The sequence below is a fragment of the Poeciliopsis prolifica genome, unplaced genomic scaffold (assembly GCF_027474105.1).
Source record: "Poeciliopsis prolifica strain line A6 unplaced genomic scaffold, Auburn_PproV2 SCAFFOLD014, whole genome shotgun sequence".
Classification (NCBI taxonomy): domain Eukaryota; kingdom Metazoa; phylum Chordata; class Actinopteri; order Cyprinodontiformes; family Poeciliidae; genus Poeciliopsis; species Poeciliopsis prolifica.
Genome location: NW_026562389.1, coordinates 511937 through 538617, shown reverse-complemented (window position 1 = coordinate 538617; position 26681 = coordinate 511937). Strand labels below are relative to the sequence as shown.

Sequence of the window (26681 nt, the reverse complement as noted above, 5' to 3'; positions counted from 1 at the left end):
TCTCGCCTTCACCTTTAACGTTGCTACCCGTAATCTTTGGAGCTCCCCAGACAGCGCTCACTTTTGCATGCGCCGGTCCATGCCAATCGATGTGTTGGAGCAAACTACCCAGCACCATATCGGCTCCCTTTCAGCAGGAACAATGTACATGTGACAATTAAGATTAAAGCAGTTTTAACATGTCTGTAGTGCTAACATTTCCAGGGGACATTTAGTCTGTGCGGAGGCAAAAATCTCAAGCCTTTTGACGACATTGTGCATCAGAATAAAACATCAAAACACTTCCAACATTTTATGAAAATAAAAATTGAGTTGATATGCTCCAGATAAGTAATACAAGGCAGCATTTGTATGCTCAGAGTGTTCTGCAGAGAGTCATGTTGAAAATCTAAAGGAAGAAAATGAGGTTTCCAACACCATTTGTATGTGCTAAAAGATGCTTCACTCACCCCTTTGGCCCTATAATTAAATGTTAAATAAAACCACAGCCACACAAAACAGATTGGCAGGCAAATTTCATTTAAAATGTTTTATTCACTTTATCCCCTACACAGAAAAAGAAAAAAACATCCTTTCCATAATTATGTTTACGTAGTATATATGCACACAGAAATTCACCACCACATCCAACCTCAGAAGAAAACACGATTAGAAGCATTTTAAAAAATGTTCTTCTTTAAGAAGCCCATTTACAACAACAGCCTACAAACAGTGCAAATTGTGACTAAAGGCTCAGGCGTCCACTCTTCAGTCTCACAGCCCCTCTGATGCTACTGCACACACAACACTAGTATTAAACACACCTGCAGAGCAGATGTGCTGCAGATCACTAAAGTGCAACATTGTTTTTAAACAGGGAGCCAATCTGTGCAATCATTAAGAATCAAATCTATGACAAATGCAATATACAGGATGCATTATTATTTAAGGTCTAATACATTGTTAAGCATTATGACATATGTGCTGCAACTCTTAACTAATCTTGCATATAGAAGAACATTCAGCCATTTGTTCTGTGATCAATACATTCTGTGTATGACTAAAACTGAACTCTTTCAGCCAATTATTAAATGCATAGATTTTGGAGATTGTGTACATTTGGATATGATTTTAGGTCTGTGAGGACTGAAGTGAAAACGGATGTAAATCACGTAGGACAAAATATGCACACCGCCACTATCTGAATATTCCTCTTTGAAATTGGAGATATCAGTTATTGATTAAAAAAAAATACACTAAAAATTAAGTCTAAAGAACACTGAACAGGAAGAGAAGTAGTTTGTTCCATTGGAGAGAAAAAAAATCCCTTGACAAAATGCAGCTGAACACGTCAACATCTCCTTACAGTAACACCCAAACATTTATGATTTACTTTATTCCACTGAAAACAATTTCCAGATTAGTATGTACACATTAAATAAAAATGTCAGCTTAATGTCTTACCTAAACAAAATTATTAGAAACATAAGAAGAAAAAAGAAGCTATAAATCAACTCAAGAAGTTTCTTTCAGGAAAGGGACAGCAGTTAAGGTTTTCCAGGGAAGAGTGACAGAGGTAGGTAGCTTCAGACCCAAATCTGGGCTAAAAACCTGAGAAAACACACACAAACCAGTTACCCTAACCATCCAGAAATCTCACTATATACACTTGGATGTACAAACCAACCCATGTGCAGGCACATAAAAAAAAAAAAAAAAAAAAAAAAAAAAAAAGTTAACCAGCTGAAGTGTGTTGTCCAAACAAACTTTTTAGTCCATCAAATGTGTCCCTAGAATTCAACAGCAACTACTCCATGACAGTTAAGAGGTTAACATGCTACACCTAATGGCTGTGCACCAAAATTAAGGTACCATTTTGTGATAGCACTTTTTGGACAAACCTGAATAAATGCTTCCTTTAAACTGTTAAAAGGCTGTGAGGTGACAAAGCTGTGTGTTGCACTTGAATAAGCACCGTAGCCAAAGACTTCAGGCTGTTCATGGTATCGCAGTTATAAAGTACAGCAGATTTTGGTAACTGGACAACACTTAAGTTAAAGTTAGTGTTTTGTGCCAATAAAAAAAGTGACAGTCACATAATTAAATACAACAACAAGTTGTATGTGAATGCAAGACATCCATGTGTTTACCACTGTGCTCGCAATTATCGATAACGACAAAAGAAATAACTAAGCAGTGATGAAAGCGAGATTATGTGCATCAATTTACTCATGTGCAAAACAGCCAACATTGACAGTAATAGTGTTTTCAGTGATAAACTAGAGTAAACTGATAGATATAACAACCATGTAATTCTGTGATTGTTTTATTTTTAAAAAAAGGGGGAGGGGAGGAAAAAAGGCACAAAGGTGCTAGCTTCAAAACTAGCAGCAACCTTCCCTCGTATCCTCTAGAATCTAAGCCTTTGCTGCTACCTTCACACAGAACCACCAACCACTTAAAAAACAAGAAATGATCTAGAATAATAAAGCAGTGTTCCAGTGTAAGTTGTTTCAGGTTAAAATGTTTAAAGTGACTACTTATTCTGTAGCCGCTTCAGTAAGAGCTGATTTCAGCTGGTAAATAAAAGCAGGTCAATTACAATTCACAGATACAGAGACTTTGGTTTACAAAGATGATCTTTCATATCAATCTTTGAAGACCTCTGCATGTGGACGTGCTGGACCAGTCATCTCATTCACAGAGTGGGGAGAGAGGGAAGCCCTGCTGATAACTGGCCCATTGCTAAGAAAAATGGTTGAATTTTACCCTCACAGGACAACGTACCTCCGAGGTTTTCACAGAAAAATACCCAAGAAAAAGGTAATTTATTAAAGTCTTGATGTATCAACATCTTCCTTTTCTTTCTCAGAAGGTCAGTTTTTCAGCAATAAACTCCTCCAGCTGTACCTTTCCACTGCCCATGAGACCAAAGGCTGGAAACATCGTTCCCGAACAGTCGACCTGCCTCTCGAAAAGGCACCTCATGGTGTCGGCGTCGTAAAAATACACCCGATGTGCATCATAGTCCAAGCATATTCCCAGGCGTTGCGGCATGGGAAGCACGCGGTTACCTGGGTCGCCGGATGATGCATTTGCATTGGAAACTGAGGAGGAAGAAGAGGCCTTGGGGATAAAGAGTTTTCCCATGCCCAGGGTGATAAGTGTGAAGGGCTGGGAGAGCTCGTAGCATGCATCCTCACTGCCACTGTCATGTCCGCTGTCATGGTCATACCTGGAGAAAGGGGAAAAAAGATTTAGGATGGTCCTCTCTTTCATATAGTTGAGTATATCCCAAATGAGCCTTTTAAAAACAGAGGACCATTTATTTAAAGTACATCTTAAATAAATGGCTGCTAAGACTAGTCTGCGTTTTGCTAAAAATATGCGTTGGACAGAAAGCGTCACACTGCACACTGAACACGGAATGAGTCTTAACTTTTGACCCAACAGATCCTTACACAGCCTCGGATTGCATTTCATTATGATGGACTGAAATATCTCAGCTTGTGACACAAAGTTATTATAATCTATACTATAAAAATTATTTGGGAAATGAAAACATTTAAGGTGACGCCAATTGCAGCTGAATATATTTAGAGGCCAACTCCTTCCTGACAGTAAACTGTCCAAAAAAAAAAAAAAAAAAGGAGAGAAAAATTTTTCTTCACACATGATTTCCAGATTTTATTTTTCTTAAGCCAGTTCTCCAATTCACAAAATTTTCAATCACAATTACCACAAATTTTAATAGTCAAAATAAGGTTTTTCTTTGCTTTAACGTGAGTGCATCCGATGTGAAAGGTAGGCTCTGTCTGCCAGTAAGCTCTTTATGAGTTCACACCAGTTCTCTTGCATTAATAGGATTATGTTAGCAGATTTAGTCTTTTAGTAGAAGTTCTTGTGTTTGTTACCTGGATCTTGTCTGTTTAGCACATACCTTGGACTGCTTGTGTCTCTTGGGTTGTGGAACCACTCAGCCAGCTTGGTATCAGAAGCCACACCAACTTTAATCATGTAGGAGTAAGGCTCCACCTTAAAGGCCCAGTAGTGTCTGGAGAAGACAAGGCTTTAATCACTTTCTTCCCCAACAATTTTGTGAACAGATACGATAGCAGTTAAGTAATCCTTAATGAACATGCTGATGTTGCAAATGAAGCATTTTGTTTTATGCATAGTTTTTCTGTACCTCCCCTGGGAGATGCCCGTGTCCCCAATGATGTAGTCCAGACCGATGTAGCTGCCAGTTTGTACACGTTCTGCTGAAAGGAGGAAAGCCATACCCGCCACGCTCTCCACAGCATCCCGTCGATTGTTCAAAATTAGGCGCTCAGTACTGAATCCACACTTGTCACTGAACAGGAAGTTAAAAACTGCACATGGAAAGAAAGAGAGGAGATATTTAGCAGGGGTAGTGGGAGGAATAAACAAAATATAACTGTTAATTTTAGAAGAAATCTTGAGGATTTAAATAGTTGGACTTTTTAAAGGCAAGTGGTAGACTCCACCACAAGAGGGCGCTATCACACCATTTTAAGATATCTAAAAGGTTTATGCAACCAACAGAATCACCATCTCTTATCTCTTGCTCGATTTACATACATCATCTGGTTACAATTAAATTAAGTCTATAAATAGCTTTTGGGCTGAAGGCCATGATTACAGTAATCCAGGACACATGAGCCGACATGTTCACTCAGCCATCCCACCGCAACCTGAAGTCTTCTTTAGGCAAAACCAAACCATTTGCATTCATCTGGGAAGTCCTTATACCAACTAGGGCATGAAAACAACAATAGATGAATGAAGCGGAGGGATAAATGGCAGCTCTGCCACAGTCCTGAGGTTAGCTTAAATAGCAGGACTGCCGCAAGCCAACAACTAAGCAGTAAATGCTAGAAGGAAAATATTAAACTTTTATTTATCCCCAGTAAAATAAGGAATAAATCTGGGTCAGCAGCAGTCTGGTACAGATGCTTTATTTTTAATGTATTAAGAGAGGGAAAGAAAAGATCCAGTAAGATATTTTACACACCTTTTCAAACAGGCATATCTGCATTTCACACTTTAAGAATAACGTATCAGATCTTTTTTAAAAATACTTAAAAAAAAAATGAAAAAAAGGTGACAGTTTGCAAGTCATTGAAATATTTGAACTATTCAAAAGACTAAACAATAAAAGCTATCCTATGCACTTAAATGATGCTGTGATTAGAAAAAGTTTCATATTTTAATTACAGCAAAAATATGTTGGGAGATGATTTTGTGTCTGAGAAGATCCACAATAAATCTACACATTTTTATACAATTCTGAACCCCAACATACACAGACCAAAACAGAGGGAAGATATTTGAGGTGACTTAATGGAAGCGCTCCAATCTGTTCAGTTTATATCCAGACCGAGAATTTCAGTAGATTTTGGATAAATTTCTTTCCAAGTACAAACGATGCCAAGAAAAAGGTGCCAGCAGTTTGCTTTTCCAAGCCGTCAGACTCGACACTGTTCCCTCCCACACAAACACGGCCGACATTGCTTTTAGCTACATCAAAATGATTAGAAAATCACCATGATAACCAACTTCAATAAAAGATAAAGACAACAAACAGCCCTTCTGCTTCATCGCCTCCCGCTATGGGCACTCCAACACAATTAAATATTTAGAAACAAAACTAATCTGTCATATTTTTAGGAGAAAGTAAATGATCACAATGCTCCTAGTTGCTACCAGAATCTACAGTGAGAAGGAGCTTAGCTGCTTCTGCTTGGGCCAAAATGAGGCCAACAAAGGGGGATTGTGGCTCCAGGAGTCTGTCTGCCCTTTAATGCGTCTGACACCAACAACAATCTATTGAAGAGGCTGAGCTTGGGGTATTTTAGTAAAAAATGTTTCTATTTAGTTTGCATTTTTTAATCTCTGTAATAGTTTTTTTTTTTTTTTAGAAGTACAGGTGCTACTTAAATTAAAACATGAATAAAACATAAATTCGAGTTGATTTTCAAGCCATCTACTGCAAGATTTTGTCTCATCAGATGTTTTTTGTCAATGTTTTGAATTTGTTTTCAATACTGCCAAGCACATTGTGATGCAAGCAGCAGGAAAGGTGGTTTGAAAAAGAAATGAATTTATTTCTCCAATTACGAGAGTGAAATTGACCAATTACCGATACTACATGCGTTTATTTTTGTTAATGTTGATGCTAACAAAAACCTCTTCCAAGACAAATGGAGTTATTAAACCAAGAAAACTGCCGACATCACAATTGTTCAGCACTTCTTAAGCGTTAGAAGCTGCTATTCAGAGTGATGAAACCAAATTTTAGTGGACAGTTGAGTAGAAGGAAAAATGTGGTAGTAAAAGATGCCCAAGTAAAAAGAATAACTCCCTAGCAGGTTGGAATCCAAATTTATCAAGAGAATGCATACACATACAGTACTTCAACTATATTAAGTAAAAAATTGTGAAAAAATAAAATAAATTCTCTGATAAAGATGAAACCATTTCAAAAACATAAACGTACATGCAGGGAAAAAAAAACACAAAAAAAAAAAACTTGCCAGGTGCAGGTGGAGAGTGGAAGGAGACCTGTGGGCTGTACGGGCTGAACATGGAGTTTCTGCAGCTTCGAACTCTGAAGGCGTACTGACTGTCAGGTTCCAGGTCGTGCACCAGAGCACTGGACCCATACACCCTGTCTGTAGCCCTCCAGACGCCATTGTCCTCTCCATTCCCTGGAGACGGAGACCGGCTTTGTCCCCCAAGTCTGAAAGACAAGACGATGGAATTAAGATTTCTTCAAATTGTAATGCGTGGTGTGACTGATGGTTATAGTGCAACGTACTTGCGGTACTCTAGAACATGGTGATCTGTTGGGAGATGGTCCTCAGGGAGCCTCCAGCAGATTGAGGCCTCGTTGTAAACTCTGCTGCGGGACCAATCGATCAGAGGAGGGTCTGGGACTGGTGGAGAGGGGAGGAGAAAGAGTCAATTAAATCTACACATGAAATGGTAAAAAGATAAATAAATAAGATCATGATGTGTACATATATTCTTGAAATTTGTCTCATACAAAGCAGAGATGAAATAGTTGTCATGCAATGTGAAGCATTGCCCTTCATCATTGACAAGAATGAAACTGTGCTAATTTTAGAAACATACTGGGTTGGATCGTCACTTCGCACTTAGCAGAAAGGATAAGACGACTTTGCTTAATGGAGCTTAAAAGGTTTTTGCAGAATCGCTGCCTGGAAGTAGAAAACACCCCGTGCACCTGACAGTTTTCTTCTCCTCTTCACTCCCAGCTGACCTTCCCTCCACACATTTCAAGTGTTTCTCCATTTACAGGAAGAAGATTGCCTGAGAAACAGCAACCACCTCAGTCGCTTTAAAAACATTTACAGCTCTTTAATGCTATAAAATCCATAAAAGCTGTCTTTTAGCTTTACATTCATCATACTGCTGCGTGAGAGATCAAACAAACTTTAGGAAAACTCTCTGCACATTACGCTTCACATCCCTAACCTAATAGGTCACTAACTTTCTAAAAGTGTACAGAGCAATGTCCTCACTCATTCAAAATTTTCTGTTTTTGATCAACATCTTTTCAAATCCTTGGTGGCTGCTTTTTAAAAAAGATCTACCAATGCAGATTTACTCAACTAGTCTGTCTGGAAAACATCTCACAGCCTGCTCTCCTTTACAAAAGGCACTATGCATTTTCAAATAGTTAAATAATTAGCTTTTGAAAAGCACAATACAATAAAAGCACCAATAAAAATCCACCATTTATATCTTTATGTGCTTTGATTTCACATTTTGTCTGCAAAAATCAGTTAAAGCTGCATAAGAGGAGAACCTCATTTTGGATTTATTTATAACAACTTGGTATAATTCTGAAAACCAAACACCAGGCGAGAGGGATTGTCTGTTTTGCAGATGAGTAATCAGTTGTGACAAATCTAATATTGCATACAGATTTTACAGAATTAGACTTGTTTGTTGGTGAAATTATCTTGACCAAACATTTTGTGAGAATCAAGTCTTTTACAGACTCTTATTAGTAGATTAATCATCATAAAACACAGAACCAGAAGACATGGAAACAATATCCATGAAGAGGGGGAAAAAAACTAAAAAAAGTGTAAAAATCACTGATTAAAATCATTGCTATTGTATAAACCCAACAAAAAGGTGTAGACATAAAAACACCTAGCATGGCACACTCTTCCACATATGCAGCAGTCCTGTGTTTACTGACGCATCATCCACCAAGACCTGGACTCATTTACTGCAGCACAAGAAAGCTTCCACAGCATCTTTTCCCTCTGAACACAAGAGAGCGAGTCACTGCAGCAAAGGCCTGCAGGCTGAATAGATTAGAGTAACGTCGATACAGCTGCCACCCATCTGCTCCATTAAATCTGTTAAATTTTCCTTTAAAGACTGTTAGGACTGATTCAGGCAACACTTTTACATAAAATACATGAAAACAAAAACAGGAAAAGATTAAGGCAGCTAAAAAAAAGCACTGCTGATTTAGACTTAGTCCATCTCTAAGCAGAGAGTTTCTACATACAGTCAAGACTTGAATTTCAAGTCTTCACACACAGCTGCCACTAAATTAGATATAAAATATGAGCTTTGGACAAAAGCTGCCAATCTTTTCTGGACTTTTCTAGATGGTTTTGGAAATGTATTGCTGATGTACAATTGGCGTAAGAGTCAGCGGGGGGTCGTTTTAACCTCAGCTGCCTCTGAAACCAGTACAATAATATTTCAAATGCATTCATCTGAACAGATAATTGTATACAGCTTTCCATTTACATAATATATAATTATTGCATCTTGAATATGTCAATGGTTTCCATTCTATATATGCATGTAATGAAGATATTCATCATTAATGTTCTTTCTTCACAGCCAGCACAGAGCATGGTAGATCGTATTGCCATCATTGTATCTGTTGCCCAACTTACTTACCCTAGACAACCTCTGACCTCTTTGCCCAGCTCTATTCACAGAGCGCAGCATGTGACATGTAGGAGATTTTAAACCACTTGTTCTGGTCATCATGTTTTCAACAGCACTATTAAACCAAAAGGCCGAGTACAGGGAATTAACACAAAAAGACTACATTATATTTTATTGACTTTTTTGAAGTTGCCGTTTCAGTGGAAGAATGAGCTGCATGTTCATTGACAAAAAATTTTATATCGATATATATTTTCATAAATTCTAAGCAGATTTTTAATTTAAGTTTGGTGACAGAAACATTTCACAAGCAGACAAAGACTGAATAGAAAATGCGACAAAGTGGCCATACCTCCACCGAAGCACATCTCTTTCAGCAAAGTTTCCTCTTTGGACGTGTCCAGTACAAACTCATCAAAGCAAGGGTCAGCTGAGGGGTGGAAGGTCTTTAGTGATTCAGTGGCTTTTTGAATCCTGAAGAGCAAGCAAGCAAGAAGTCAAGAAAATAATTCGCAAACATTAAAATGAATCAACACAAACATTTACTGAAGAGACCATCTTGCATGAGGTATGATCATTCACATTTTTTGGCCTGGGGTCATCCAAGCAGTCAGATATAGACCAACTGTAAACCAAATGAAAGCTTTAACAAGAAAACTAAACTCGCCACTGTAATTCCCCTGAATGAAAACTTTCCCAGATTAACCAAAGCTGCTAAAGCAGATTAATTAGGCAGATTAGTGCAGAAGATACAGCAACACTCAGTGCTGATGGGACACTGCAGCAAAAAGCTTTTCTTAAGTGCCCTTCTGTGCACGTGACTGTGTTCCCAACACATCACAGTCACATACGTAACCACTGTAATAGGCTGAACGCTAAAATAAACCCACCGAACTAAGAACAGCAACAAGAGAACAAGTAAAGACATCCAACAAAAAAATAAATAAATAGCCAGACTTTCTTGCATTTTAAATCATCACAGTGGTCCTATCAGTCCATCGATTTTAATCTGTATCTGGAACAGGTATAAAAGTTTATTCGTCTGGCCACAATGATGATTGGCCAGAATCATAATTGTAATTTGATACATTGCGACATTCCAGTTAAAAACATTTTTATTGCACTGGATCTGCAAGTTTTTCCCCTGGACTTGGAGGCCATAACAAATTTCAAAATGTTCTTCCACATGACTAAATCTTGACCAAAAGAAAACCAAAGATGACTTCAGTTGTAATGCGTTTCCATATGTCAGAAAGTAAATGTAGCGTATGAATAAGTGATCAGTATATTGTTAAAAGTTGTGCGTCTATGTGAGGAGATGTAATTAATGTGAGTGTATGAGAGTTTCTGAGGATAAGGTCAAGAGGAAATGTGAGGATGTGTGATCTCAGGTAGTCAAGTGTCTTTATACTGAGAATTAAGAATACATGTAACCCTATTTTACAGAAAAGGTGAATTAGCCATTTACTCTCGTTGCCACACATTAGTTGCAGAGTTTGATCCGTTGCCTTGTTTGTCTGTGATGTCACCGTAAAGTAAGCGAATAATAAAAATTATTTAACGCACCTGTTTTTTGTAAATTTTCTGCGTCATTACAAACACTCACATTATTTTTATTTTAGGTTAGAAACATACTTCTCCACTTGGTTAGTATCACATGAAAAAAATATAAATAAATAAGTTGCTTTGTTTTAGTAAATTTTGTAGATGTATTCCCTTGTTTTAAGCATTACACTGTAACATTAAGCTCTGTTTAAACACAACTGTAATATCACTTTCACTTTGCAGAAGATCCTTCATAGAATTGACAACCAGAGTATTGATCATGTTTCTGAATCGATCCAGTTGGCAATAATATTCTGCTGTGTACCTGACATGTAGCTGCTTTGCAGTCTGGACAAAGCAGGACTGATCAGTCTCTTTCAGCACCTCCTGGGCGTAGCCAACCAGGCCGCTGTTCTCCAACATACCCTGGTACTCCTCCACCTGCAAACGTTTTAAAGAAGCAAGGCATGAAAAAAAGATACATACTCTACAAACACAAATAAAATCCCAGAGTTTCTAAGCGCATTAAAACGCTTCAATTGGTTTCATGCAATCTAACATTTAATTGGCCAAATGTATATGGGGGAAGGTGTAATGTTTTGCACCTGGCCTTTCAGTTGGTCTATGCGTCTGTTACGGGACTGTTCAATGGATTTCAGCATCTCTGATTTTCTTTCTTGAAGAGTCTCAAACAGACGTTCAAAATGTTCGTTGGCTTGACGCTCTGCAAGCTGTCCGTTTTCCTTCAGAAAGAAAAAAAAACAAAAATTCAAACCTCGAAATAAAAAATACATTTAAAAACTGTAAAAGATAAAGGAAAGGTTGATAAATGCAACCCCTTTTTGTAAACAAATATTCTGAAGACTACGGCATTGATGTCTCCAACACAGAACAGCTTTGAAACTCAAGAGCATCCCAAAAGGTTCTTGTTGTGCTCAGACATATAAAGAGCATGTATACTAAAGTCCTACCTCAAAGAGAAAAAGGTAGAGCATTTTAAATAAAAGGTAGTCTAAAGAAATTAAATTCAGAGCTTTAGATTCCCATTTATACCTCATTTTCATCTTCATTCAAAGAGTATCCAACCATTTCCAACTGGTAGGTTGAATCAATATTTATGAATTTCAAAGAAATTCCTTTTTTGGGGGGGAAATACTACCTTTTATGTTATAGTATTCTTTAATTACATAAAAAGACAGGGCATGTTAGAAAAAAAAACCCTGAGCAGAGAATGAAGGAGGGACAGCAGCATGAGTCGGCATCCTCTCTCCCTTACCTCGGTCTGACTGATGAGCCGGTCAAGCTCAGTAATCTGAGTCCTGACCTGGTCTTCTTTACTGATGAGATAATGGATACTCTTTGCTAGTTTCTCCTAAGGAGACAAAAGATCAGCAGCATTTAAAGACCATTTCATTCCAAACAACTTACAGGACAACATACATTCCAGTATATTTTTACTAATGCTTTAAACATGGAACCATTTCAAAATCTCATTTGTGTAATGCTGTTTGTGCCAACACTCATCTGTGCAGTCTTGGATCAGATCAATATTTACCTCCCATCCCACAATTCACAGCAGCAGCTGTAAGTAGTTCCTGAGTGTGCCATAACGCATTAGTGTTCAAAGCAGCAGAAACCCAAAACAACTCACTGACAGAGGTTTCAGATCATTCGATACACAATCTATTCTGAAGTTACAATGTGTGCAGAATGATCAGGGTCAAATGGCCTCATTAAATATGTAAGAATGCATTGTTTGCAGCCACACAGACAAGCACACATGGTTGCAGTGAACATGCTTTGAATAGCACCAGAGATTTAAACAACTATTTTAAACCAAGATTATTCTGTTCAAGGTTTCATTTTGAGAATTGTTTTGGAACCACAGCATACATGTAGGAAAAATAATATAAAAGGGACAACAATAAATTATGCTGGGGTATAAATCTGATGTTTCTCCACTTGGGTTTCAGTTTCCACAGAGGAATCGTTGACAGTCTGGTGCACACAGAAGGTGCAGGTCAAGCATTAATATTACAACAGAAGAAAGAGATCCAGTGGCCTGTTGATTCATTGTATGGGATGATAAAATACAAGAACCAAATGACATTTTCTATACCAGACTTAATCAAACTCAAGTTAAATATACTTCTGCAAGTTTTGTAATTTGACCATATGCATCAAATGCATTCCCCTGTAATAAACAATGTTGAACCTATAGAATTTTACTGTAAAAATATCAATAGTCCAAAGTGTTTTTCAGCGCATGACAACATCACCACTGACTCACTCAGACTAAACTTTGTTATCTGGAGAAAGTTTTTTTGTAGCACTCCAAAATACAACGCAGAAAAACAATTTAAGTTTATTCCAACTCATCTTTTTTCCAGGAAAGCAAACTGTCTGTACCTTGAGAATCTTGTAAGCACTGCTCATCGAAGTGACCTTGTGGTTGGCATGGGACCCTCCCAGTTTGCACAAATGACACACCGGCCGTCTGCAGACTTCACAGTACATGTTCACCTTCTCCATCTCATGCTCTGGACACATGAGCACCTGAGAAATTCAACATATCACACTATTATTGTCAGAGGAAGTCGTCCGGGGCACAAGTGCTGCACACAGCTGCATACTATAGAGTTACATCATCCATTTAAACAAGGAGTTAAAATTAGACCTGAAGAATGTATGAAACAGTCGGCTGGAGAGCAGATAACTGCATGCAAGGTTAAAGCAACACACATCAAAAATGAGCTGAAGGGAAACAGGAAGAGGAGCTGAACTTTAAGTAGTAGGAAGTTCTGAAAAATAATAATTTTAAAAAAGTCCTAAAATATACAGAGATGAAACCACATTTTTAAATGCCAAGATCGCCCCTAGAGGTCAAACGTTTTTAAGTTGAGCAGCTTGATTAAATTGAGCTTCTCTAAAAGTCTAGGAATCATTTTTGCCTCAGATAAATTTTCTCTGAGGCAGTAAAATTTACAAATTGCTGCACCAAATGGCAAGGTTAACAGTTAGCAATAAGCGCTAGCATTCAATGCATTTATCTGTTTTCAACATTTAAACTATGTTTCACAAAGTTACCATTTCAGGATGCCAATGTCAGACTGAATTTTAAAAGACAATGACTACATAAATCACCAAAAGGTATTTTTCATGTTCTCTAAATCTTTAAAAAAAAAAAAAAAGCTCAATACTAGTTTTTTTTTTAATTATTTTTGCAAGTTAAAAACAGTTCTTAACATTACCACTTAAAAGAGTGTTGGAGGAAAAAAGGCTTTAAAACCACAAGGTTTGTCCAAAACTGATCCAAGACCAGGCAGTCAAACACTAAAAAAATGTTAAGAAAAAATGATGTGCAGCCTTCAGAGAATCACATCTGTCAAGCAGTGTTGCCGTTTACCTTTGGCCTAAAATTTGTGGTGGGACCAACATACTCATGCTGGGCTTTGGGGGTGCCCCAGGGATGGTGTAATTTGAAGCACTCGTTGCAGTAGCTAGCTTTGCAGTCCATGCAGCTCTTCGTTGCCTCCTGCTGGCTTGGAGGTTTACAGACGTTACACATGATTGCAACGGCCGCGCGGGCAGCCTGCCTGTAACGCTCGACGATGCTCTCCAGGGTGAAGTTACGGAACAACATGCTGATGCCGCGCTCTCCCAGGTCGATGTCATGCTGGCAGCCAGGGCATGGGATGGCGGTGACCCGGGGAGTCACAGACCCTCGGCGCCAGCCCGGAGATGAGATTGAACCTGAAGGACAGCAAAGAGCCGTGCATTAGGTAAAGTTCATGCCATTTGGATTCCTACCCTCAGGCAATTATGTTTCCAGTCTTGTTAGAGGCTCTATTTGGACATGCAAGTCTCAACATAATGAATTACAAGAAGGGAATAGTTTCCATGAGAGTCAAATGGGGGTCTTTGTTGAATCCGAGACCTCATCTGTGCCAGATTCTGGGTCATTACACTATTGGGGGTGACATAAAAGCTATGATCTAAAGGCCAAAATGCCTTTGAGAGCAGCCTTCACAAATAGGGCCTCTGTATGTTTCCCTTCGTGCTTTTGTTCCACAATGACAACTGCTCAGAAACATGGCTACATGGAGCAAAACACCAGCACAGGCAATGCAGGGAGCAGAGGTCATCCAGAGGAAAAAAGGACAGAAGGGGAAACCATCTGGGAAGAATGGCGCATTAGTGAGGATTCATCAGATGAAGACTGCAACCTAATCAGAACTATATCCAAGTCATCCAACACCTACAATGCAAGTGATGCTAATTTTAAGTGCAATCAATGATTTGGATGAGTTTTCCCATTGGAAAAAAAATAAATTAATAACCTTGAGACCAAGTTGTAAAATGCTACAGATATAAATGTCAAGCAAATGAACAGATATTAAAGGTCCAGTTCAATACAACATTAAACATTTCTTGAAGCAGCAGAGCTTTCAAGAGATTTGCACAATACTCATCTTGTTACTAATGCTGCAGCAGCATCACAACAAGGCAGCAGCACAAACTGTTCACAAGATCACATCACAGAGGCGAGCAGTATGACCACACTGAAAGCCAGCAAACGTAAGGCAGTAAACACACAGAAATCAAAATATTGCTTCACGTTTTTGGGGAACAGGGGAAGAGAGGAGTGCTGGATTTATCTCAGTTTGCAAGCCAGTATTTCCACTTCGTTTCCTGGGACCTGGAAATTAAATCAAACACTCCTCAGGTAAGCCAAACACACAAGGAGGCCACTTCAAACAGCACTTCTGCAGGAACAAGGTGGAGCTGAAGAAAAGTAAAAAGCTGTGACAGAGCAGCAGCAAACTGATTTGTGGAGCCATGTGCATGCTAGGTGAGATGATGACTGTGTGGGGATGGCTTACGAGAAGGTAGTAAACTCTGAATATGGGCAAAATATGAATCAAAACCTTCCTACAGATACATTATGGCAATAGATGTCATTGGATGATGAAAGCCTTATTTAGAGCAACTAATAAACCCCAAGGTCATTTCTATTCCGGAAAGTTGATCAATAAATGGATGTCTTTAGAGTGCATGATGACTCAGGACAGACTGTGTGGATGAACTGCAGAGAGAATACACCAATAGCAAAAATATCCATTAATGAATTATTTTCTAGAGCTGAAGAAAGAGCTTAAAATAACTCTGCAGGTCTGAAAATCACCAAACTCAGGGATTTTTTTCCTCCCCAGTCAAGAAAACAAAAGTTTATTGAATTGTTTCTTATTCAATAATAATCACTTATGTAAATGGAAGGAAAAAAAGACTCAATCCCTGGAGGTTTATAGCTTTTGCCTTTGGTAAACTTCAGCGTTGTAACATGAAATGCCACCAATTTTCTGCAAAGACTTTAAAGTGACCAATTTTTTCACAAATGCTTGTCGAGGCAGTCTGCTTGCCTCGGTCCTGATTTTATGGATCTGTGTGAATGGAAGTGATTGGCAATTCTGAGGTCATTAATATGGATGGCTGAGTCAACACTTGGCAATATATGGCACTGGACTCTGACCAAGTAATTTTGTGAAGTCAGTTTTTATCTTCAAATCCAAAATCATCTTTGTTACCCATTTTCAATGTTATTTTTATTTTTTTATTTATGCTCTGGGGCGTCTTGTTTAATCAGCCAAGATGTATTAAGTGGTAAATATATACATATTTCCTAACAAGATCTGAGCATCAACGAAGTAGATATTGAGTCTGTTTCCTTAGTCATCAGTTTGATCCATCTAAAAACTCAAATGTGCAAAATAATTAGCAGTAGACTAAACATTTTTTGCTGTTGTTTTATTTACTTGCTGTATGATTGTCAGGTTTGGGATTACAAAGAGCTTGAGGGCAAACACATTTCTGTCCAAAAAGTACTTGAGATTCAGACAGCTTGAAGATACTTTCAACTTCATACGCCGTTATCTTTTAGCATTGAGAACGACATTAATCCTTCTCTCTGAATCGGTTCTACTCGCCAGCAGGATTTATGAAGTCGAGCCAATGAACACACATTCCAGTTTTAGATCAACTCCCAGGAAACCTCCGCACCAACTTTGGTCCTTTGTGTTCTTTTTGGCAGAGGGCCCCTGTCTGCTTTAAAACATTTTTAATGTCAGCATAAAACAGCCCTCTTATCAAGCTGGTATCTTCTTGGATGAATATTCCTTTATATTTCCATCTGACAGAGTGGAGTTTGTATGGTTGTGTTAAGAGGTAAAGTTGGAAATGTAGAGGTGGAGGTTCAACCAAACTAGGGTCTTAGAGGGGTTCTATGGCAACACTGTACTCACTACTATAGCTACTGAAAACACGGCTCCTGCGTCTACCTCGACTTCCAAACGACCTTCGCCCTGCGGCTGCAAGCAATGAACAGAGAGGTGAGATGAGACCAACAAGAAAAAAATGAAATGATACATGATGTGCAAGTGACGAGTGAATCCAACTGGTAAAAGCATTACAGTGGAAAAGCAAACTTAAACTAAGGAAAAGGCAAGAATAAATAAATAAATAAATAAAAAACAGGTGGTGAATAAAAGTATATTTAACCAATGCTTAATTCTAATTGGTTATCTTTCAGCTTAAGGGCTTAAAATGAAAATAATGGCACCACAAACACGTTTTAAGTTAAAAAGCAGGTCAGAAGAGTCTGATAGTAATAAAAATAGATAAATAACTGGTGCACCATCAACTAAAGCTGTCTACTAAGAAAACAAAACTTTTACTTTAGACCATTTTTACCTACAACCCATTTAAAAATAAAAAAAAAAAAACAGAATTTGATATTTTGTCATAGTCAACCCACCTTAAATCAATGTGAACCAATATTATCCGAGAGGCTAATATTTAGACAGTACAATATATTCTACTAAAGCACTACAAGGTTTATTGTAATCACCCCAGTTGTCTAGTTCTAGTCACAAGCAGGGGCAGAGATTCCTTGGAACTAATTTAATTTCTGTCACAAAATCCTTTATGTAGCTCCGTTATGAAATCCAGACTCTGGAGCCAAATGACCAGTTAACATGAAGAGCATCGTGTTGATTTACAAAAGTCGGTTTCAGGAGTCATTAAGTAAACGTTCAGGGGTAGAAACTGAAAGCCACTCCTAATGTGAAAGTATCCGTCTGCAGGGACGGTGACAAATAACCTTGTGTCTTGCTGTTCCTACATTACAATTCTCTACAGAATAAATGCGAGTCTCAAAACATCTTGGAAGAAATGTTTTCAGCAGCATGAAGGGGCTCAGTTCCTGTGAAAAATAATAATAAAAAAAGAAAGAAAAAATTTTTTTTTAGCTTTCTCTTGTCCTTCAACCAGAAAGACCAAGGTAAACCCTCACATCGTCTTTGTTTAGCAAACCTGATATTAGACCTTTAAACTTTGGTCTTTGAAACTGAAAGTTCTTCAAAACAGAGATTTTAGATATTAACCAACAAACAAAAAGCCTAACCATTAACTTTTTTTAATCCAATTATCTACAGCTGATAAAGCCATTGTTATTTCACATCTGAAACTTACCAGTTATGGAGCTAAATTCATCACGCTCGTCACTGGTAAATAATAAATGCCAGTTCCTTTTTTGGATTTGTTCACTCGAGAGTTTTGACCCTTCAAGTTTGGCCGGTTCTATTTCTTGTATAAAACATCTACCAGATATTTAAACCAAGTTATCTTAACAGATGCATTTTATCATAAAAAATAAATTCTAGTCAAAAAGAAAAGGTTTTTGTGACCATTATCTTCTTTCTCAGTACATCTTGTCCAAGCTGCCTACTGACAAATATAGGCTTAAGTCTTTTTCCCTCCGTTCATCTAATCCCTCATTCATTCCTCACAGGCAGGTCGCATCACTATGGCTACACGTTATCTGATCTCCGAGGACTGGGGGCAGAACAACAAGAAGTTTCCCCATTTGTGAGTTTGAAGCAGTGGTGTGCTTAAAGTTTAGCAAAAAACCACCCCAAACCCACAGAACCTGAGCCTCTTAATCTGCAGATTAGATGCGTTTAAGACGTGAGCAAATTCACCACTAATCACAAAGGGAATTCCACAAGACCCAGAAATAACCCAAGTTAAGAAAAAGGAACAAATATTAAATGCAAAGTTAGTTTCTGCACCAGCAAATTGTGTCATTTGTTTACTAAAAGAAGGATTTGATCATTTCCTGCATCAACAGATGCGGTCCTGTCTGTGAAGAATGAGCTCTTTCAGGCAGCTGAAGCAGGCTCTGAATGAGAGTTTGAAAGCATACAGAGCTTTTTTCAGCCGAGGCTGAATAACTTAATGAAAGCTGTTCACCTCACTGTACTCCAGGGATTTCTGCTGCTCTGGATCAAGTTCCTCATGGTACATTATGGCAACGTGGCATCTCCAGTTCATAACTACAGCATGTCAAATCTGAAACAGTCATCAGGGGCATTTTTTTTTTAAGTAAGGCATAACAGATTCATCTAATCTGAATTTTTAGTTCAGTTTCTTATCTGTCAAGTCTGATTAGACTCTTTGTCGTAGATCCAAAGGTGGCTACTTTAACTTTCAGCATTTGAATATGGTGCTTTCACGGATCGAAAAGAATTCACATTCTTGAGTTTCTGATCGTGTCGTCAGGTCAGAGACGAGCAAACAAAAAACAAAAACAAAAAAAAAGAAAAAAAAACAGTTGTTGAATCTACTTAGAGGTAATTTCTATGTAAATTTCTAGAAACAAGGAATAAGTTCCACAATGAAAAATTCTCCAGAGAATTTGATCGACTTTCATTTGAAGCAAAAAAAAAAAAAAAAAACTATACAGTTAAGTGGTAAAATTGCTAATACTCCTGAAAGATTTCAATTTTCATCAGTCATGAATTTCTTAAAAGTAAGGTTATAGCTTTAATTTTATTTAAAAAGTAAAAATATATATATATACCCTTCATTAATGTAGCCTAATCCTACTTTTAATTGCTGAACAGCTTTGTGCTTTGTTCCAGTTTTATTTGGAAGATTTATGTGAATTTCGATGCGACTTTCCCTCTGTGAATAAATCAAAGTACATTCATTCATCTCAAAAGGCCTCATTCCCATCATTCTAATCCCCAACTCTCAATAATTAATATATGTCAACCTCACTGCAACCTAATTTTAACTTAAAAAAAAAACATACATTTTGTACAACTGTAGGACTGGAGGTGACAGAAAATAACACCTACTCTTTTATTCCCAAAATAAATTTAAAAAATATCAATGATTAAGAGGCATTCATTTCCCAGCAGGCATGTTAAAAGCAGCTGACAGAGACGATCAGGAAGCAGACAGATCTTGTCTCTGCACTTTAACTCTGCAGCCCATCAGATTCCTTTTTCTGTCCCTTGGGCCTATAAGAATGAGATTAGAAGAGGTGCTGACTGAAATTAACCGTTTTCTAAAGTTTGTTCCAGTTTATGCGGGACAACAGCAGGAGGGAGAGCTGCGTCTGCACCACCTTTAAACACACAAATGCACAATACTTGTCCTACTTCCTGCTGCTCAAACTAAGCCGTTTCACTCTGAACCAGTCATTTGCATCAGCTAAAAATTTGCATGTCGGTTCACAAAATACTCACACTGCCTTTTTCTCCTCATTAGTAAATACATCCAGAAGGATTATAAAGCAAATATGACTTTGAACTACATGTGATTTGAAAGCAGAGTTAAAAGCTGAAGTTAAAAGGAAATTGCAAGAGGAACAGAATAACAGGAAGTTAACGCTACTGTGGAAAAAGTAATTGTGACGTCAGTGGAAGCCATTAAACATGACCCAACACCCATCTTTTCCCAAGGTCTGGTTATTAATTTCCATCAGCTCAAATAACTGCTAATCAGGTCGAAGAGCCGTTTCCCCGACAGCAGCTCCCATTAATAACTAAACACCCTGGATCCCAACACTAATCACCTCGACTGTAAATCCCATTCCTGCAATACAAAGAATAAAAACGTTCATTCCAGCCAGAGGAGAATTTAATCAATTTGCTTTTCTTACCGCCCGAACTCACCTGATCTGACAAGCCTGTCCAGCCTCTCCATGGAGGGGGAAGGCACCCTGGACCGCGGGCTGCCCGGCACCGAGCTCTCAGAACCAGCATCGAACGAGTCCTCATAGTTCAGCATCAACAGCTCTTTGACGCACTTGTGGCAGACGCTGTGCTGGCAGGGCAGGATGAGCGGGTGGGTGAAGAGCTCCTTGCAGATGGGGCAGATCAGCTCCCGCTCGATGTTCTTGATCGGGACCTGGCAGCGGAGGACTCAGTTAGCAACAGCGTTTCCACCATAAAACATGCTTAAAACTTCAGGCTCACTCCCACTGGGAATGCCATCTTGAACACAAGTCGCCAACATACAGAAGCTTGAAATGTATTTGGCTGGAAAATAAAGAAAGCCCAACCAAGTTGGGGAAACAAACATGAAAGAATGTGTTTGATGGCTGGTAAACACAGAGATGTTTACATTTTGGCTAAAGCGTGGCAGAAAACCAGCACAGATGTGAAACATGGTGGTTGTAGCGTTGCATCCTGGGGATTACTGTTCATACATGGTGAGATTTGAGGGGCATTGATAAAACCCTAGAGGCTGCTAAAGGCTTCAAACTGGCTCACTTTCCAGCAATGCAACAGCTATTAGCACATGTCCAGATTAATAGTTTAGATCAGAGAATATTCATGTGCTACAATGGTCAAGGCCATGAGAGCTGAAATCCAGGCCTCCTATCCTGCACCTTTTAGATGCATTCTTGCTTCTACAAACCTGTGAGGATTCACATGATGCTCACAGGCCTCCGCAGAGGTAAAGAGATACTGATGAGTCGTTTGAGTCTAGAAAGGAGGCAAGTAAAAGCGCTGGACTTGAGCATTTGTGGTCTAGTCAAAGTCCAAAGTCAAATCCAATTGGGTATTTGTGGAAAGACTTGAAAATCTGATCTTCAACTATTTCACAAATAATAATATTTCAGTATCTTGAGCTCCAACTCTGGCAGAGACATGCCACTAAAAACTTGCAATCGTGACTGCAACAAACGGGGATTCTGCAAGTAGGGGGGCAATTAAACACCTCAGTCTAAGTTTTCATTAATACATCATTTGAAATCCCAAACACACACTTATACATGGGGTTTCAAAGCGAAAAGTTCATCATTTAAGGGTAATGAGTGCAACCAAGAGCAGAGAACAAAAGAAATTTGAATGGAAGAAACCGATGAAACAATAAGGTCGAGACACGTTCTGCAAATTTTAGGAGTATTCAGCAGCATGATTGTCTCAGTGACCTCAATTTCTCACAAAGAAACTCCCCAATGAAGCCACCAGAACAGCCATTTCCAATGTTTTCCTACGTTTCTGATAGCATTACAGCAGTAATCACCAGGTTCATTCAGAAGCCAACAAAACTTAAAGTCTGAAAACATGTTTTGGATGCATTTCCATCAATAAATGAGGCTCTGCTGATAGTTTAAAAACTACAAAATGAGTGCAACAGTTGGTCATAATAAAATGGTTTCCAGGAGACCGTTGCTAAGACATTATAATTTTGTTTTTTTTGTCTCTACCCCCAACATTGTCAGATACCCCATTAAAAAAATACATTTATGCAAAGTTTCCTGCTTGTATCGCCTTTGGAGAAATTCTATCCATAGCCTGTTTTATTTTATTTTATTTTTTACACCAAATCACCCAGATGACATAACAGGGATTAACCCCGGCTAAAAATATAGAGAATCCCGAACACCTCATTTCACGTTTTAACATGAAATGAGGATCAGAAAGTCATTTCAAAACTCCAGGCGTCCGACGACCAGCCGCTGATCGTTAATTCAGCTCAGACCCAGCTGCCTCAAAGCAACAATGCAGAGAAGGAGAAAGGAAGTTTGATGACAGAGAGACAAACAAAGCTGCCTGCAGGCGGAAGAAAAACCCAATAAAGGCGAAACAGAAATGAATGGAGGACTCAGCCTGCAGCCTGCAGCCGCAGCACCAGGCTGATTGTTTTCTCACCGACAACGCGCCGCTGCTTCGCCGCATCTCCGCAGTCATGATGAGGCAAAAATAAATAAATAAATAAAAGTTTTGCTTTTCTATATCGTTTCTCTTTCTTGTCTGAGGGTTTAAAAACAAAACGCCTTGTCCGATCAGTTAGTCCAAAGACGAACCGCAGCAAACTTTTCCCCGACTGGAGGAGGGAGACGCCAAGCGGCCACGGCGGCGTGAATATAAGGAGTGACGGCGCCCTACGCCACGCCACGCTACGCCACGCCACGCCACGCCGGGTGAATCAGCAGCTCCTCCGCCGCAGCAGCGAGTGCAGCCCGGGGGGAGGATATGAGAGAGGCAGGAGGGAGGAGGGAGGGGATGGACCTGGGAACTGAGATAGACTACTGCTGACTTCAGGAAGAGAAAAAACACACACACACAAAAAAAAAAACATATTAAACGCACTTTTTGTTGCTTTGATGAATTTCCACAATACAAGTTTCCACTCAATTACACTCTTTTTTTTTTTTATTATTCAGAGAGCCACATCAATTTTTCTTCCACACAAAAATTCCTCACACCGTTTGTAGGCCTCATCTAATCTGAAACTTAATCAGCATGGATGCTGTTTGTTGTTGTTGTTGTTATGTAAGGAACACCAACACAGAAGTGGGAAATGACAAATTCAGTATTTTGGCGCAAACGACTGAATTGTGGAGTTTCACAGGGTTCAGTGTTTGGACTCGTGCTCTTTACTCACCTCCAGCCAATAAGTTATTAAGAGCACACAGAATAAACCTCCATTGTTATGCTGATAAAACTCATCTATATTTATCCATAACATTGAAACTATGGCCCACTATATTCCTCTTCTGGCTTTGGTCAATTGACCTTTGGCAAATTTGTACTCAGATTGTGCATGGACCATTTGGACCATTTTGTCCATTCATACTTAGATGTTGTAACTGTAAGCAAATCATTTTGCACCCATTTGCAATTTTGGTCTTTTTTGGTAAAAAACAAAAAAAGTACATTTTGCAGAAACCCTACCAACTCCCAGTCAACTCCTACCCCACAAGTGATGTTGTGTGTTTTGTGCCTGTTTTCATTTCTATATTTTGATCACATCTAAATTTTATAATTTAGATGTGATTCTAATAACTATTATCTACTGGCAAAGGGAAACTGAGACTGGCAACCTCCTGATTTAAACTGTGGGGCTTTGAATTCACATAACCTGAGTTAACCCTGCTGTATAAGGAGAACTTAACCGCCTCAGTCATAAAATGATTGAGATGGTCTCCAAAAAACTGAATCTTTTCTAAAGATAAAAAAAGAAAAGCACTGAAAGAATAGAAGGAAGAAGTGTCATCAAGTGTCACTTAATTAGATTGAAAAGAAATTGTTCACCCAGCTGGGTTTCTATTGATCAGATCCAAACTATATTAGCACTTAACAAAACAGTCTGATCAAATTTTCTCAACATTTGTTGTGGGTCAGAGGACCACGCTGATTGCACTGCCATTATTTCAGATCATGTAAATAATTTATCAACCAACTGCTGTATGTAGATCTAACTATGCTGCTTTTACATTAAGCATTTTCAAAGTACAGTTTAGAAAAGCTAAAAAATGTTGAGTCTCTTTTAGACGCGGTGTAACATGATTAGTTACGAAGTCACAAAGGGCAATGAAAGTATCTATAGCCTTAGTGGAATTACTTCCTTTGTCCTTAGCCAGCAGAAATGTGTTAGTAGGTCAGTGATTCTTTAATACTGTAGACAGTATCTGTTTTCTCTCCCTCACAAAAGAGGTTTTGTATTGAGATCTGCCAGCTGGCTGAGTAAAGTCCCTCTGCTCTACCTTTACCTGTGCTCCAGTTTTGTCTCACAGTGGGACATCCTGATTACTCCAATCTCCTTCGAAACTGTTGAAATAATCAGGCCAGTGGTCGCTAGTTTTACTCAGTAGAATGTCTGACATTAAGAGAATAAAAATTAGTCTCTAAAATGTTGCAAAAAATACCCCAAAAAACTATGAGCAATCCAGCGTTTTTTGCCCATCCTCACACCGTGAGGGTCTGCAGGAAGGATCGCTGCTCAAACCAAAGGGAGAAATGTTTTTTGAGGCAAAGATCAATGTTATCTCTGGAATAGGTGAGTTACGTCCTTTTAAAGGAAAAGGCAGAGCAAGTGACTTGATAACTTGTAAATGTAAAGAGCATTTATAATATGATATTCTTGTCAAAGAAAAAGACCTAAAATTGTTCTATTTCATCCTGTTTTCATCCTGACAAGATATACTTCAGAAAAGGGAAACGTTTCTCAAACTGCTGCAGCAAAGAGTGGCTTCAGTTTTTTGGGGAAGGTTGTAGGGGAAACCAAGTCTTCATGGCGACCATTAGGTGATATTTGTATCCCATCTGGTTGCTCAGAGAGCATTCCAGAAAATGCCTTTTCTGCTCTACCATCACAAATGTAAATGTGTGAGAGGAGTGTGCGGTTTGGTCACATTCTGAGCTGCGCCAGAATCCATTTTTCATATTTTATCCGTTTGTCTCAGTCCTCATGTTTCTGAAAAGTCTGGTAAAGGCAATTCTTCTCTGATGCCTTGTTTGAAGTTTTTTTTGACATATTATCTAAATTGCAGCTGGTTATTTTTTAAAAGTATAAAAAATAGCAAAGGTTAATTATATTCTGCTAAAGTTATTTATGCCAACAAACACTACAATGTGTCGTTTAACACGTGTCAGTATTTTGCTTTTCAAGCAAATGTAGTGAAAAATGCCGTTGTATTTTCACTACATTTGAGAAAATGTCATGTTTATTGCTTGTTGACTAAAGTCAACTGTGATTCACTTCCACACAGTTCTGCTCTGCTTTTCTGTCACGGCTCTTTGCTCGCGTGAATAAAGCTCGGAGCTGACTGGAAACACACATTGGCACACAACCTGTCAGTCCGAGGTGGGCAAAGGCTGCAGCTCGCTCTGCGCCGACACCAGCAAACACCTCTGTCAGAAACGTGTATCTGCTTCCACATACTGGCAGAAGTCAATGACCTGTCAGACTGCAAACCCACCCAACAGAGATGCAGCTCAAAGCCAAGGCTTCCATCGGATCAAACTGGTACAGTTTATAAATCTATATAAATGCTTATAAATTCAGAGTTGCTATAATAATTAATTCGGCATATTCAAAAAGAACAGAAAGGCAGATGCATATAGTGTGTATAATAAGAGCTAATTTAAGCAAATAGAACAGAATAGAATAGAATAGAATAGAATAGAATAGAATAGAACAGAACAGAATAGAATAGAATAGAACAGAACAGAACAGAATAGAATAGAATAGAATAGAATAGAATAGAACAGAACAGAACAGAACAGAACAGAACAGAACAGAACAGAACAGAACAGAACAGAACAGAACAGAACAGAATAGAATAGAATAGAATAGAATAGAATAGAATAGAACAGAACAGAATAGAATAGAATAGAATAGAACAGAACAGAACAGAATAGAATAGAATAGAATAGAATAGAATAGAATAGAATAGAATAGAATAGAATAGAAATGGATGGGTGTGAGTGAGCATGGCTTCCCGCCTCTGACAGCCTGCAGTTCGGGCCCCCGGCGCTGACAGGCAGACCGCTGCTGTCAGAAGAGCCATAAATCATCGGGATGAGTCTCACCTCTCCCCGCTCGATCCGCTCCACGATGCTGGCGAACTCCGTCATGTCCTCGGAGTCTGACATGGCTGCAGATGGGGATGGATCCAGAGCAAGCTCGCAGCTGCAGGCCGCTCAGTGAGGCGCAGCTATAATGTAGGGGGAGAGAAACGGGCTGCAGAGTCTCAGAGGAGGATCGACAGGCTGCACAGGGGAAGGTGAGATGGCATCATCTGGCTGGAGCAGCTCCTCTCATCACCTCCTTCCTCTCTCTGTGTGCAAGCTCATGTTTTGTCGGGAGAGTCTACAGGACATGCGCCGGCTGCTGCTGCTGCTGCTGCTACGGAGGAGGAAAAAAACCCCGCCCTCGTCTCTACTGTACCATCTCCTCCTCCTTCATCATCCTCTTCATCCCTCGGCGGCGACGTCTCGACCCACAGAGCCCTTTGCGCCCGCCCCTTCCAACATCGACCACCGCCGACTCTGGTTTTATCCACCAGTCGAGATAAATGGTCCCCACTCTTGGAAAGAGCAGAA

At 39.0% G+C, this 26681-nt stretch overlaps 1 protein-coding gene across 6 annotated transcripts; it reads right to left on the bottom strand.

Moving 5' to 3' along the window:
• Positions 1–514: 514 nt before the first annotated feature.
• On the bottom strand, positions 515–26681 carry trim36 (tripartite motif containing 36). Of its 6 annotated transcripts, XM_055039673.1 has the most exons (15): positions 26169–26681; positions 22503–22529; positions 20514–20748; positions 15113–15193; positions 13901–14247; positions 12904–13050; positions 11771–11866; positions 11100–11237; positions 10820–10935; positions 9302–9423; positions 6821–6938; positions 6537–6742; positions 4169–4352; positions 3920–4033; positions 515–3214 (listed from the first exon to the last, which is right to left on the bottom strand). In XM_055039673.1, exons 1-15 carry the CDS (start codon positions 26229–26231, stop codon positions 2848–2850), a joined length of 2361 nt encoding a protein of 786 aa, XP_054895648.1. In that variant the 5' UTR covers positions 26232–26681; the 3' UTR covers positions 515–2847. The 6 variants fall into 6 exon arrangements, with proteins under 6 accessions (XP_054895648.1, XP_054895647.1, XP_054895642.1 ...); XM_055039672.1 differs by lacking the exon at positions 22503–22529 and having other exon boundaries at positions 26169–26679; XM_055039667.1 differs by lacking the exons at positions 15113–15193; positions 22503–22529 and adding an exon at positions 16794–16859 and having other exon boundaries at positions 26169–26678.

Excerpts from the sequence above, each read along its gene's own strand:
- trim36 (XM_055039673.1), bottom strand. The coding sequence starts at position 26,231 with ATGTCAGACTCCGAGGACATGACGGAGTTCGCCAGCATCGTGGAGCGG. Across the intron at positions 11,238-11,770 it reads GGCTCATCAGTCAGACCGAG|GAAAACGGACAGCTTGCAGA; the intron begins GTAAGGGAGAGA and ends TTCTTTCTGAAG. Across the intron at positions 9,424-10,819 it reads GCAAAGCAGCTACATGTCAG|GATTCAAAAAGCCACTGAAT; the intron begins GTACACAGCAGA and ends CTTGCTCTTCAG.